This window comes from Hemibagrus wyckioides, linkage group LG21 (genome assembly GCF_019097595.1).
Source record: "Hemibagrus wyckioides isolate EC202008001 linkage group LG21, SWU_Hwy_1.0, whole genome shotgun sequence".
NCBI lineage: Eukaryota > Metazoa > Chordata > Actinopteri > Siluriformes > Bagridae > Hemibagrus > Hemibagrus wyckioides.
In genome coordinates, this window is record NC_080730.1 from 10,006,738 (window position 1) to 10,018,840 (window position 12,103).

Below are 12,103 nucleotides of genomic sequence, written 5' to 3' on the forward strand. Positions count from 1 at the left end.
TACTGCAAGTACAAATACGAAAATGTAATGTTCTCAAGGTCCTCCTTAACCCCCCAATGTAGTGAGTGAGCCGGGACACGATTGGTGCTTGGAATTTGCTTACTTGATTTTGCACAAAGAGGCCCATGAGAGCTAACAAATTAGCATTAGCTTAGAGCTGCTGGTTTAGCATTGTGTTTCCCAAAACAAAAGCGCACGGTCCATATGGAAGCAGTGCTGCAAATTTGAAGAGGACACAGATTAGGTCTCTAGAAGTGATTCCAGTTAAATAATTCAAAGTTGTTCTGTATATTATGTATTTTTAATAGAGGCTTATTTTGAAAACCTTTGGAAAAGCTACAAATGCATTACTGTCAACTTCTGTCCTTTGAGGCCAGTGCATAATTACAGACACACTTGCTCATTAGACAAATTAGCCTCCAGTGTAAAACTAAGGAAACAAACTTCAGACATGCTGATTGTCCACGTTAAGTAGGTAAGAGAAAAAGACATTTCTGTCCAGTTTTTTTTTTTCCCCTTCAATACAAGTACAAAACCTGCAATACAATTCTCTTAAAATTAAAAACCCAGACATTTAATGAATCAAATTTGCTATCAAATGGTCAGTAATATGATTGTAAATGAAAGGACTGAAATAAGCATATGACCTTTACATCACATGAAGTATGGGCACTTTCTGCATAGCAGATAAAGCAGTGAAGTAAATGTGGAGACTTTAATGCATGCAAGGGACATTGGACACTAAGCTAAATCTGTGGACGAAAAGGACTGGAAAAAACTGTGGACCCTTTATGCATACTTAAGCAAGGATGTTCTCACAGTGTAAATAAGCATTCAGCATTTTAGCAGCTTGCATCGCTTTCTCTGAACAGGTTCTCCGCTTTGAAGAATTCTGTGTCTTTTTTGCTCTCATCCACTTTTTTTTTGTTTTGATGCTGTGTAGATGAATGAATTATAAATTTGTAGGTTGAATTTTGTGGAAATGAATACTTGGTTTCTTTGTTTTTGTTTGTTTGGTCTCTTTTTCTACAATAAATCATTTATTTAGCCTAACTGAGTGTATGTGCCTTTACTAATGGAATGTCCATGACCAGAGGATCAGTAAAACTAAATGACACACAGTAGCAAACAGATGCCATCTCCAGTAGTGGTCCTGGCATAGAGAAGATTGGTACTGCAGTCCTGCCAATTGCCATGCACATCTGGGGGAAAAAGCTGCATAGAAATGGCCAATAACAAAAAGACACCTCGACCTGCTACCAAGGAACAGGGTTAATTCTCTGGGCTAACTACTGAAAGTGGAAGCAGAAGGCTGATGACCGAGTCCAGCCGTGGACGTGCTTTGTTGGCCTCACATATGGAGTGCGGCATGACCCAATTAGCGTCACCTGATAGCAGGGCCTCTCATCAACCTAATTTAGGGGATTTAAAGAACAAATGAGCCTCTTATGGATGCAAATGAAGCGAGGCCTCCCACCTTTGGCCTATAAACTGACACAGTGTTTGCAATCACTGGCAGTAGGTGGATGTTTGAGGTTTAATGGATGCAGAACAGAAGGACAATACTATTTGAACAGCAATGAATGGATTTCTACAGGCTTTCATAATTAACCCGCACTGGGGGGGAGAGAAAACAGTAGCCTTCCTTTTTTTCCCCTTGCATGGTACCTCTGTATCAGAAACAAGCCGAAAAATAAAACGTTCAAAACGTTATCCAAAACCGATATACGGTTGATCAACCACTGTTGTTCTGAGGATTGGTTACCAATAACAAATTAATATCTGGACAGTGGTAAGTACCTGAAAGTGGGTTAATGTGAAAACTTCATTATTTGTTAGAAAAATGAATTAGAGTTAAAATAAATTATAGAAAAAGTGAAAAATGTGTGAACATACAACAAGTTATTTCATCAGTCTGTTAAAGTATGCAATAATGTTAATTTTGCCCAGATATGAAAAACTACAAATTAGAGATGTACAGAAATTTGTCAGATGTTTATTGTACAGAACTTGCAACATAAACGAGTGACTAAAGTACACCATGATCTAATAGCTGAAAGATTAAAAAAAAAAATACAAAAAGTAAAAAAAAAAAAAAAAAAAAAAAATCGCTTAGTCAATCACACATTTCCGAACCGCTCTGCTCGTTTTCGCTTCTTTGCCTAAAAGAAAGTGGCAACAAAAAACAACGTGAAACTCAGAACTAAAATAGAATAGACATACATTTTATATATATATATATATATATATATATATATATATATATATATATATATATATATATATATATGTGTGTGTGTATGTATGTATGTATATACACACACATATATATACATATATATATACATATATATACACACACACACACACACACACATATATATACACATATAAACTTAGCCTTCTCTTCATTTTAAAAACACAATTCTAACTACTACTTCTTAAAGTTCAGGCAACGTACCTCTGAATCATCAGGTCCAACTGAGGCTGCATTTGTGACGATCCCGAATCTCTCCTTCCTCTTTTTCAGCTTTTCATCCTCTTCAACCTGCACAATGAAAAGCAAATGACACAATCAGTGCTCAGCATTATTATTTTTTTATATAGATTTTTTTTTTCTTTAAATAATCCTGAGAACTGGTACTGGCTCAAATTCGTTTAGTTTTCTCACTATGATATGGTATTCTCTACCACTGTCCTGCAAACTGCACAAAGCATTCACACCAAGTGCAATAATCACTTCATCACTGCTCTACGCTGGTTTTGGGCAACATATTTTTCTATATTGAATAATTGCTTGTTAAGGTGTTCCCGAAGAAAAAAAGGCACTGAACCGCCTAGATTTTTCTCTAAAGAATCTAGTAAATGTGTCCAACCATTGTCTTCTATTTTTCCCTGTTCTGTAAAAGAATGCAGCATATATCTAGAAAAAAATGTAGCATATTACCTTTTAGATAGATTTATATTAGATTTTATTTATAAGGCACACCTGTGAACCTGTTCATCATGCGGCAGCAGCACACTGCATAAAATCATGAAGATACAGGGCAAGAGCTTCAGGTAATATTCACATCAGACCAGGAGGTAGGGGGAAAGTGATCTCTCTGACTTAAACCATCTGGCATCAAAAACCATGCCATGGTCAAAGTATTTGTGAAAGCTCTCTAGAGATTTTGTTATATGCAACAACCTCAGAACGAGGCCTGACAAACAAAAACATCCAGTTAGCATTGGTTTAACACGCAGAAATGTGCTACTGATGAAAGTCAGAGGAGAATGGCTAGAATAACTTGAACTGACAGGAAGGCAATTGTAACGCAAGTTAAGAACTCTTCAGAAATGCTGTGAACAGAAAGCATCTGCTGCAGCATTCAGAGGGTATGCCCTGAATTTGGTGTCAGCTTGAATCAATGAATACCTCCAGCATGAAAATGTGCCATCTTATAATGCAGAAAAACCAAACTAAACATAAAAATTAGTTCAATGTACTTTAATGGCTTTCCTAGTCCATGGGTCTGAATCCTCTAGGTTGTGGTAGAGCAGGACATTCGCTGCATGAATGTGTGGCCGACAAATCTACACTATATAGTCAATAGTATGTGGTCACCTGAGTATTGAACATTCCACGTCAAAACCATGGGTGTTAATACCGAGTCAGTCCCCCCTTTGCTACTATAACACCCTCCACTATTTAGGGCAGGCTTTCTACTAGATTTCATTGATTCTTCTTATGTCAGGTGGGAAGGCCTGGCATGATGTTGGAATTATAATTCACCCCAAAAGGAGTTTAGAGGGGTTGAAGTCAAGGCTCTGTTCAGGCCACATGACTTGAAAACCATGTCTTGATGTACTGTCCAGGTTTGGAAGAGAAATCTTAATGTGACAGCATAAAAAGACATTCTATAACTGTGGGGAATGCCTAAACATAGGCAGCATGGTCAGATGTCCACATACTTTTTGCCATTATGCATCATGTCAGCATAAACGTCAAAAGGAAGGTTTCCAACACCATGTGGAATCCACACAAAGATGACCTAAGGCTGATCTGAGAGCAGGGGGTGGAGGTTCCAAACCAGTACTAGGATTATAAAGTGACTGGTGAATGAATAAATTTCTCACTTTAAATTAAATTAATGAATGCGCTTCAGAAATACTTGATACTCTCATCTTAGAGAGATGCATTAAAAAGAAAAGTCATGCTCACTGCTAATTAGACATTGCTGTTTTATATTAGTGCAAACTGAAAAACTATTAGGGAGGGGAGGAGATGAGGTCACAGGTTACATGCAACCCTAGGTATGCACTTAATGATTAGCAGCTTTGTGCTTGGATTAGGTTCTGCCTCATTTGTGAAGCACCATGGATGAGTCTGCCAGGTGAAAAAAGAAATAAAAGATGCTAAAAGGTTGCTAAAATAAAACTTACTAATTAAACAAATGGTCAGTCTGATTTCTATTCTTCTGAGAAAGAACAGAATGCAGTTTACATATTTGAACTGTTGTTAACACTTGTATTATACAAGATGTGGAACACAGTGAGCTGTCAAAACTGAATTACACTTGAACATACAGTTCAACACCATATTGCACTGTTGACTGCTTTAGCTTTTTGTCCATCAGCTGGACTGGACTGTATACTAAAATATTCATCACAGAAAGACAGGACACCCCACAATTATGTGTTTAATAAAAAAAATAAAATAAATACATGTTGCATTACTATAGTTAGCTTTTATGACCAGCACAACTAAAATTGAAAGTTAAAGGGCCGAAGGAATTTTTCTCAGCGGAAATGTTCTGCCACAACGTTCTGGAAACAAGTTACTTTATAGCATGACTTCTGAAACGGGCAGCGTTTCTTTAAGCCAGGATTTGGCTGAATAGCACTGTGGGTCTCCATAGTTGTCGAAGCCAAAGCAGCGGGCACAGCGTGGCCTCATCTCTCCCAGCGTTCATACAGTGCAGCCAATCTCATTTCCATCTCCTGAGATCATCAAGTTCATTTTGTAGCGCCCCCCCCTCCAGGCTTTCTTTTCTCTCATCATGTTTTCTTTTTGCATTCCCAAACAATATTGGGCCGAACGCAGGGCCTCTCCATGTTGTCCAAGGCCTTGGCTCTGTCTATTCATGAAGCCTTTCTAGAATAGATTGAATTAGTGACTGAAACAGTTTGAAAAAGTTTTAGATTGAAAGCGTTATTCATACCAATGAGTAAAAACCCACTGAGGCTCGGACTAGAGTTGATGACGTTTTCCTGCAAGTGAAATCTCTTCTGAGAAAAATGTGTTCAGTGGCAGAAACAGTATTGCAAAAGTGGTCGAATTCAATATGATGAGGAGCCTACATACGTTTACAGACAACAGATCTTGTCATTTTTAATTGCTGCATAAAAGGTATGATGTAAACAGAATGACGCTCATTTTTTGCTAATTTGTTTAATTTAATGCCATCAGTACGATTCATCCCCCGCGGTGTAATTGGCCAGTCTTGTAATGATGTGACGTCATGACTTGCATTGTGCAAAAAACAGGGCATATGGTGCGTGTGCGCGCGCGCGTGTGTGTGCATAATTACCGCAGGACAAGAGGCTATTCTGTCAGCTGATAATGCATCTTATGGGGCTCAGGTTCGATGGAAACAGGAGAAATGTGACCGAATGCATGTTATACAGAAAAAGTCATTTATCCAAGCTAAACCCTGACTACTATAGATCTCTGATGCAAAATAAGAATAGCTGTTAAAATCACTAAGGTGTTTAATGTTGATACAACAAAACTTTAAATCTCATGATTATAAAAATAAAAATATAGCAGCTGATTAAGCGTCGAATCTAATAGATCAGGCTAAGAAGAACTTGTCCGCTACATGAAAGACTGACCATTGATAACATGTAATATGTTATCAAGGGTCATTTTACAGACTTGTGACTCCATAAATATAGAACTATGAGGGAAGTAATTAACTTTGTAGGCTATCACTTATTTACAATCAAAAAGCTGTTATAATACTATTAAGATAAGGCATACAATTTGTTTAATCAGTACAGTCTTACTGCCTCTTAGTTATTTTGCACCCAGGTCCATATCAAGATACACCATAAAAGCACATTAAGGCTAGCTTTATGGGGTAGGTGACAGAGGGCTTCTACTTGGTCTGTAACCTGATTTTATTTAGTTTCTATACTAAAACACAGAAATTCAGGATGTTTAAACTGCTATGATCGAGTCTTCCAACAAAAAAAAAAGGGGCTAGCCTGATTTGACTGGCCTTCAGGGCATAAAATGGACATTCAAAGAGTCTTTGTAACAAATGCAGAATCACAGTGGTACAGTTTATCCACAGCAAGATAGGATGAAATCTTTTGATAGACAAAACTACTATCCAATCCTTGCTCAGCAGCTGGGAATAGTGCTGCATTCGACTAAAGCTCGTAGGTCATAATTCCCAACCTTAGAACCAGTAAAAGCCAAAGGAAATATATCGGAGTACCTACTTGGAAACAGGATGATCTCCTAAACAGCTTTAAAGTTCAGCAAGTGACAATAAAAACCAGCATGGCTGCACACAGCATCAACAAACAAAGCAGCACTTCTTACTTTAAATGAGTTAGTGTACATACACAAGTATTTACTTTAGATATTGTGTTGTAAAGGCACATTTGCCTTTGAAATCTACAAGACATCAGAGATAGTAAGCTAGTTGCTAACAAACATTTAAACATCCATGAGTTTGTTTTGTTTTTTTTACACTGAAGCTTGAATGCACAGAGGTCCAAAATGATAAGTGCAATCTCTAACTTTCCACTTTTAAAATTAGTTAAATACAGAACAAAATAAATATCTGAACATGATGATCATCCACATCAGTAGTTTCTCGTTATCTTTCAGGTTAACTGTTGAGCTTTGTGGTTCACTTTTAGGTATATACCACTGGCTGTTCTATAGGCTACTTTTTGTTAGTAATCATTTTCTTTATAAAAACTGAAGTCAATGTCTTCAAAAACAGAGCTGTCAATATCGGCAGAGGATTGACTTTAAACCACATGGCAGATAGGTTTGAACCTGTACAACTGCAGACTGTCAAAGCTTATCTTGACATTACAGGTGAAATGAGGTTAAAGGCCAAGGATTCGAGGGGGGTTGAGAGTTATAAGAGAAGTGTGGGGGGGGGCATGGAGTAAAAGACATTCATCAACACAAACAGCTTTCCATACTACTTAAAAATGCACGGCATGTCTCTGAAAAAACAATAGGCATTTAGAAATCTTTTATTCAGGTTTCTCTCGACCAGCCTTAGCAAGAATTAACTTTTTTTTTTTTTTTTTTTTTAAAGGGGTGAGGGGAACGATTTGCAATCTGTCGAATGATTGCGTTGATGGTGAAGAAGAGTGGGCCCCATCTCTTGTCCACTAGGCAGCCTGTCCATCCCCCCCTTATCCCCCCTGGGAGGAGGTGTGTTGCGCTGCGGCCCCGCTAAATCAACATTGTTATAATGATGTGTCACACTTGACCCTGTGCAGCTCTGCTCACTCACACGGGTGTCAGGACCCACAACGGGCGGCCCTCCATCTCACACACACTCGTGGTGCATTTTGATTCATGGGAGAGCCTGGCTCTGTCATGAGAAAATTACCTCTATCAAAATGCCAACGTTTTTGCATTCATCAACTCGCTCACCCTCGAACCCCACAACCCCTCTGCCTCAGATCTCACACCCCATCTTCAAAATAAATCAGACAAAAGATCATCCTGTAAAACCTAATGCTCTGAGACAGCATTATGCCTGAACAATGCAAGTTAGAATCATTACAGCAATGTTAGAATCAATATATCTGACCTACAAATACAACAAACCAAAAAAAAAAAAAAATACATTAATAAATGAAATATGCAAGCAAGGGCAACAAGTTTCTTGCCCAAGCTCACTTCAGGCACTTTATTTTAGCTGCAGGCCAATCTGAGCACAATAAAAGCTTATTCTTTGTGAGGTTCTTTTGATAGCTGTCAGTGCATTCACTAATGTCTTGTCAATCGGTCATACAGTACAGTAAAAAAGCCATTTGAACCAATCAGGTCACATAGGCAGATGACATCTAGATTAATAAAACTGCAAACGAGGTTAATAAACTAAATCAGCCTTAAAAGGATCTGGCAGACCACACACAAAACAAATGCCTGGATGATTCAGAACCAAAGAGTAATATAAAGTATCAAACACCGCTATATTAAAAAAAAAAGAGAAAGTAGTGTAATATGAAGCATTTCTAAAAGTATTTAACAAAAATGACAAAACCTGCAGCACCCAATTAATCTGTAAATAGGGGGGGGGAGGCAAAGATCATGATACAGTCTGCAAGCATCTTCTTGCTTTTACCACTTCTACCTGCTTATGTTTACAAAAATGAAAGCTTTAGGTTTTGCTTGCTCATAAGCATGTATAATATTTTAATACACACATTGATAGTTGTAATTTTAGAGAACTTTTTTAGCTCACAGCTTTGTAAAGCAGTTTAGTTCTACTTGTGTGTATGGACAAGAACATAAAAGGTGAAATCAGCCACATTTTTGATGATTATTAGGTGCTAGAAATACTGATAACTGGGTATTTTTGTGGGCAAAAAAATTAACAGCAGTAGTTTTATTTAGCAGTTAACTTTTAATTTTTTGTACAGGCACATATACTAAGTGAGCAGTCTCCAGTGTGTACTTGCTGATGGGACAGGGCAGATTTACACTAAATTTTCTTAAAATGTGCTGAACATCTGAATATGCTAAACCATGAATGATGCAAACTGCTGAGCAGAGATTAAAGCCAACATCTGGTCAGACACCCACAAGCATTTTAAGCTTTATCACTTTAAGCAGCTGCTATATGCAGTGCGGGCCACAGTACTTCACATTAGAAGTAAACAGCTTTTTGTCACAAAACAGACACTAATTTCCTGAGGTCTGGTGTTTGTCCTCTTACAACTGCTTACTGAGTAGTGATGTAGAAAAACTGCAACATTAGCTTTACATGATGACCAATCAAGGACATGAACCGACAAAGCAACATATCAGCATCCCATAGTGCATGTATGGCTGTTTTAAATAGCATTAACAAATAATCATTTAAAAATTACTAGCGTTCATTTAAAGATGTGTTAACCATAATTGGCATGAGCCATCAGGTCTGAAAGAAACCCCTTGACTAATGAAAGCCAGTGATGTTTGTATGCATCATTTTATAAAATTAACTAGACTCGCATTATGCCTTCTCTTTTCAAGACTGCTTAAGATGTTAAAAAGCTTAGACATCATAAAATTTCTTACAATTCAATTGGTGCCCCCCCCATAAACTGTGACCTACCTTCTTAGACACAGAAGAGACGTTCATGCCAAATCGTTCCGCTCTCTTCTTCAAGACTTCAACATCAACCTGAGGACAGAGGATGCAAATTATGCATGTACACCCTCAATATCTGATTCTATAATTTTAGTTGTGTGACCACCCAAAATTCCAAGTTATATTAAACAAAACAAAAACATGGAATACCCCTTTTTTTGGCATAGTAAACTCTTGCATTTCTCAAGTAAGTCATGTAGTGATGCGTGGCACAGTACCTACTATAAATACTGCTGTTAGAGATAAATATCGAATGCACATAATTATACCAAACGACAAGACGCCCCAGAAGTTACCCAGGGCTCGTAGAACCAGCATAACATATGTAGCTAGTCTTCTAGCTGCATAGGACAAGGAGAGGCTACTTTTACAGCAGCATGGGAGTCCATCCCATCTACAGTTAGCAAATAACATCCAAAATACAGTGGGCTAAACTATGTTCGACCAGTGATGACCCCATATCTTCCCCTACAGCAATTAAACAGTTGGTCTGAAAATCAGATGGCTGCCATATGGTCCAAATAATACTGCAGTACATGTACTGGGCACAGCAAAGAATGCTGAAGGCAACAAGGCCAACAGACAGATTCACAAAGTTAGGCAAAATGTCCTTGGGCAGAAATCCCAGTTTCAGCCACATGAACTCCCCAGGGCCTGTACAGATGAACATCTGCACAAGGACAGCAAGGCAGGAGCTAAATGCAGGGCATTAATGCTCATAAGGGAAAGTAAACTTGAGTATAAAGGAGAATGTCAATGACTGATGCATGACGGCAGTATATATTACAGATACTGCATCATACCTCATTAAAAATCCCTGTTGGATGATCATGTGCACATGGTGGTATCCAGGTCACACTCACAGCTAGTGGTAAGCAGGGGTGGAATAACCAAATGCTATAACAGAATTTATCTAATTTATTTAGATTTTTTGTTTGCATATTTTTTTTTTATTTACAACACAATACCCCCATGTTGAAACCCCACAAGTTTTTAAAAAAAACCTAGCAGTTCCACTTCATGCTTTATTGGAGAAAATCTTTATGAATGGATTAAGTATTTCTAACTTCATACTCACATTGGTGTTTGAAACAGCAGAGATTCCTGGAAAACAGAAAAGCAGCAATCAGAGCGTTTGCCTTTTTCTTTTTCAAGTCCTAAATGTGTATCTCTTACTGTAACTAACCTTTAGAGGGCGCCGATGTTGCTGGCATTCCAAACCTGGCAGAAAACAAAATATACTTTTGTTTTTACTCAAGATAAATGTGAGAAAACAGATGAATTTTTCTTCATTTGAATTAAGCAAGTATTAAATTTTCTACTTTAAAATAACTTCATACAAAAAGACCTTAAATCAGACATTGGTCTCACAGGCAACCCAAACATTAAAAATTACATTTAAATATTATGAAATTTTTTATTAGAACATGAAAGAAGTCAAGCTGAACATCACAAATCAGAAAAGTCTCGGTTTACATTTCCATTTTAATCTTCTCACCTTGCAGCACGTGCAGCCTTCTTGCTTTCCGAGGTTGCGGGAAGATTAAAGCGTTCTGCTCTTTTCTGCAATCTCTGAAAATGCAAGAGAGTAAAGTCCCAACATTTCTTTACTTTCATCATGTCTGCTTTGCCTTTACTGAAAAAAAAGTTACTAATCAACTAGGCAAATAACATTAATAAAACAGCTGGATTTATAAATGATATTAAAATTAAACTTTTAAAAAATGTTTTCCTATATAATAATGCTTTCTGAGCCACAGCAAGGTAAGGTTTTGTGGTTTAAAACTTTAATAAAATTTTTAAAAAATAATTTTCTTTTTACATTTTAATACTTGGATAAGAATGAAAATAAAGCCACTCATCCAGACACCGTTGCATACAGATGATTTCTCATGCACTCTGTCGGATAGTTTCAGACATACAGCTTCTAGGACTTTATTAATACCTTTTATGCACTATTTGTGATTTTATTTTTTAAGTTAGCCCTCAAATGTGCTCTTGAGCTTTTGTCGTTTTCCACAATCATTTGCAGGAGCTGCTTCTAATGACATGTATACATCTGGATTAAGTGTAAAGAGACATCAGTCGGAACGAACTGAGCATTTCCGTAGTTTGACATCCCTCTTGTTCAGTGTGTGAACTGTCTGCATTGTGTGGTAAAAGCAAAAAAAATAAAAAATACCTCATCGGCCGTTTCGGAAAAGGCGATTTTAACAACTTTTTTCACTGTCTCCCTGCAGAAAGAAATGAACAGACAAATCAGTAAATGTGAATGCATTACTTTTCAGGTCTAGGACTCAAACTGAACACAAAATATTTGGATGGGTCACTGATGTCAGATTGTGCATGTCTAGTGCAGGGGTCTATATCATCTTATCTAAAAAGGGTTGGCGCGGCTGCCCATTTTTTAAAAAATAAGGGCCACACCTGTTTCTATCAGTTTGATCAGCTGATCTCATTCCTCAAAAGACATGTTAGGTTGTACTGCACACCCCTGGTTTACCTTAAATCAAAGGAACATTAGCCAATTTATTATACTGATTAGGCACGTTAGCTTCAAAGCTTAAAGAACAACTGCAGCAGGGGTGTAAACTTCATAGATTTTTGTTGTTCGGCACTCGATGCCAAACTTCAGGATTTAAATTATGTAGCTATAAAAAGTTTTCAGCACAATGCTTAGAATGAGTTTTTAAAATCCTTACAGTTTTCTCTGACACAGA

General features: G+C 37.4%; 1 protein-coding gene across 2 annotated transcripts in view; it reads right to left on the minus strand.

The window, feature by feature from the left end:
* Nucleotides 1-1,976: 1,976 nt before the first annotated feature.
* Nucleotides 1,977-12,103, minus strand: part of sarnp (SAP domain containing ribonucleoprotein) — a 13,551-nt gene continuing 3,424 nt past the window's right edge. For both annotated transcript variants that reach the window (XM_058373568.1, XM_058373569.1), the window contains exons 5-11: nucleotides 11,566-11,617; nucleotides 10,882-10,955; nucleotides 10,570-10,604; nucleotides 10,462-10,487; nucleotides 9,348-9,416; nucleotides 2,462-2,548; nucleotides 1,977-2,162 (exon numbers count right to left, since the gene is read on the minus strand). In XM_058373568.1, coding sequence (XP_058229551.1) covers nucleotides 2,121-2,162; nucleotides 2,462-2,548; nucleotides 9,348-9,416; nucleotides 10,462-10,487; nucleotides 10,570-10,604; nucleotides 10,882-10,955; nucleotides 11,566-11,617 — 385 coding nt within the window. In that variant the 3' untranslated portion in view covers nucleotides 1,977-2,120. The remainder of the gene's footprint in view (nucleotides 2,163-2,461; nucleotides 2,549-9,347; nucleotides 9,417-10,461; nucleotides 10,488-10,569; nucleotides 10,605-10,881; nucleotides 10,956-11,565; nucleotides 11,618-12,103) is intronic.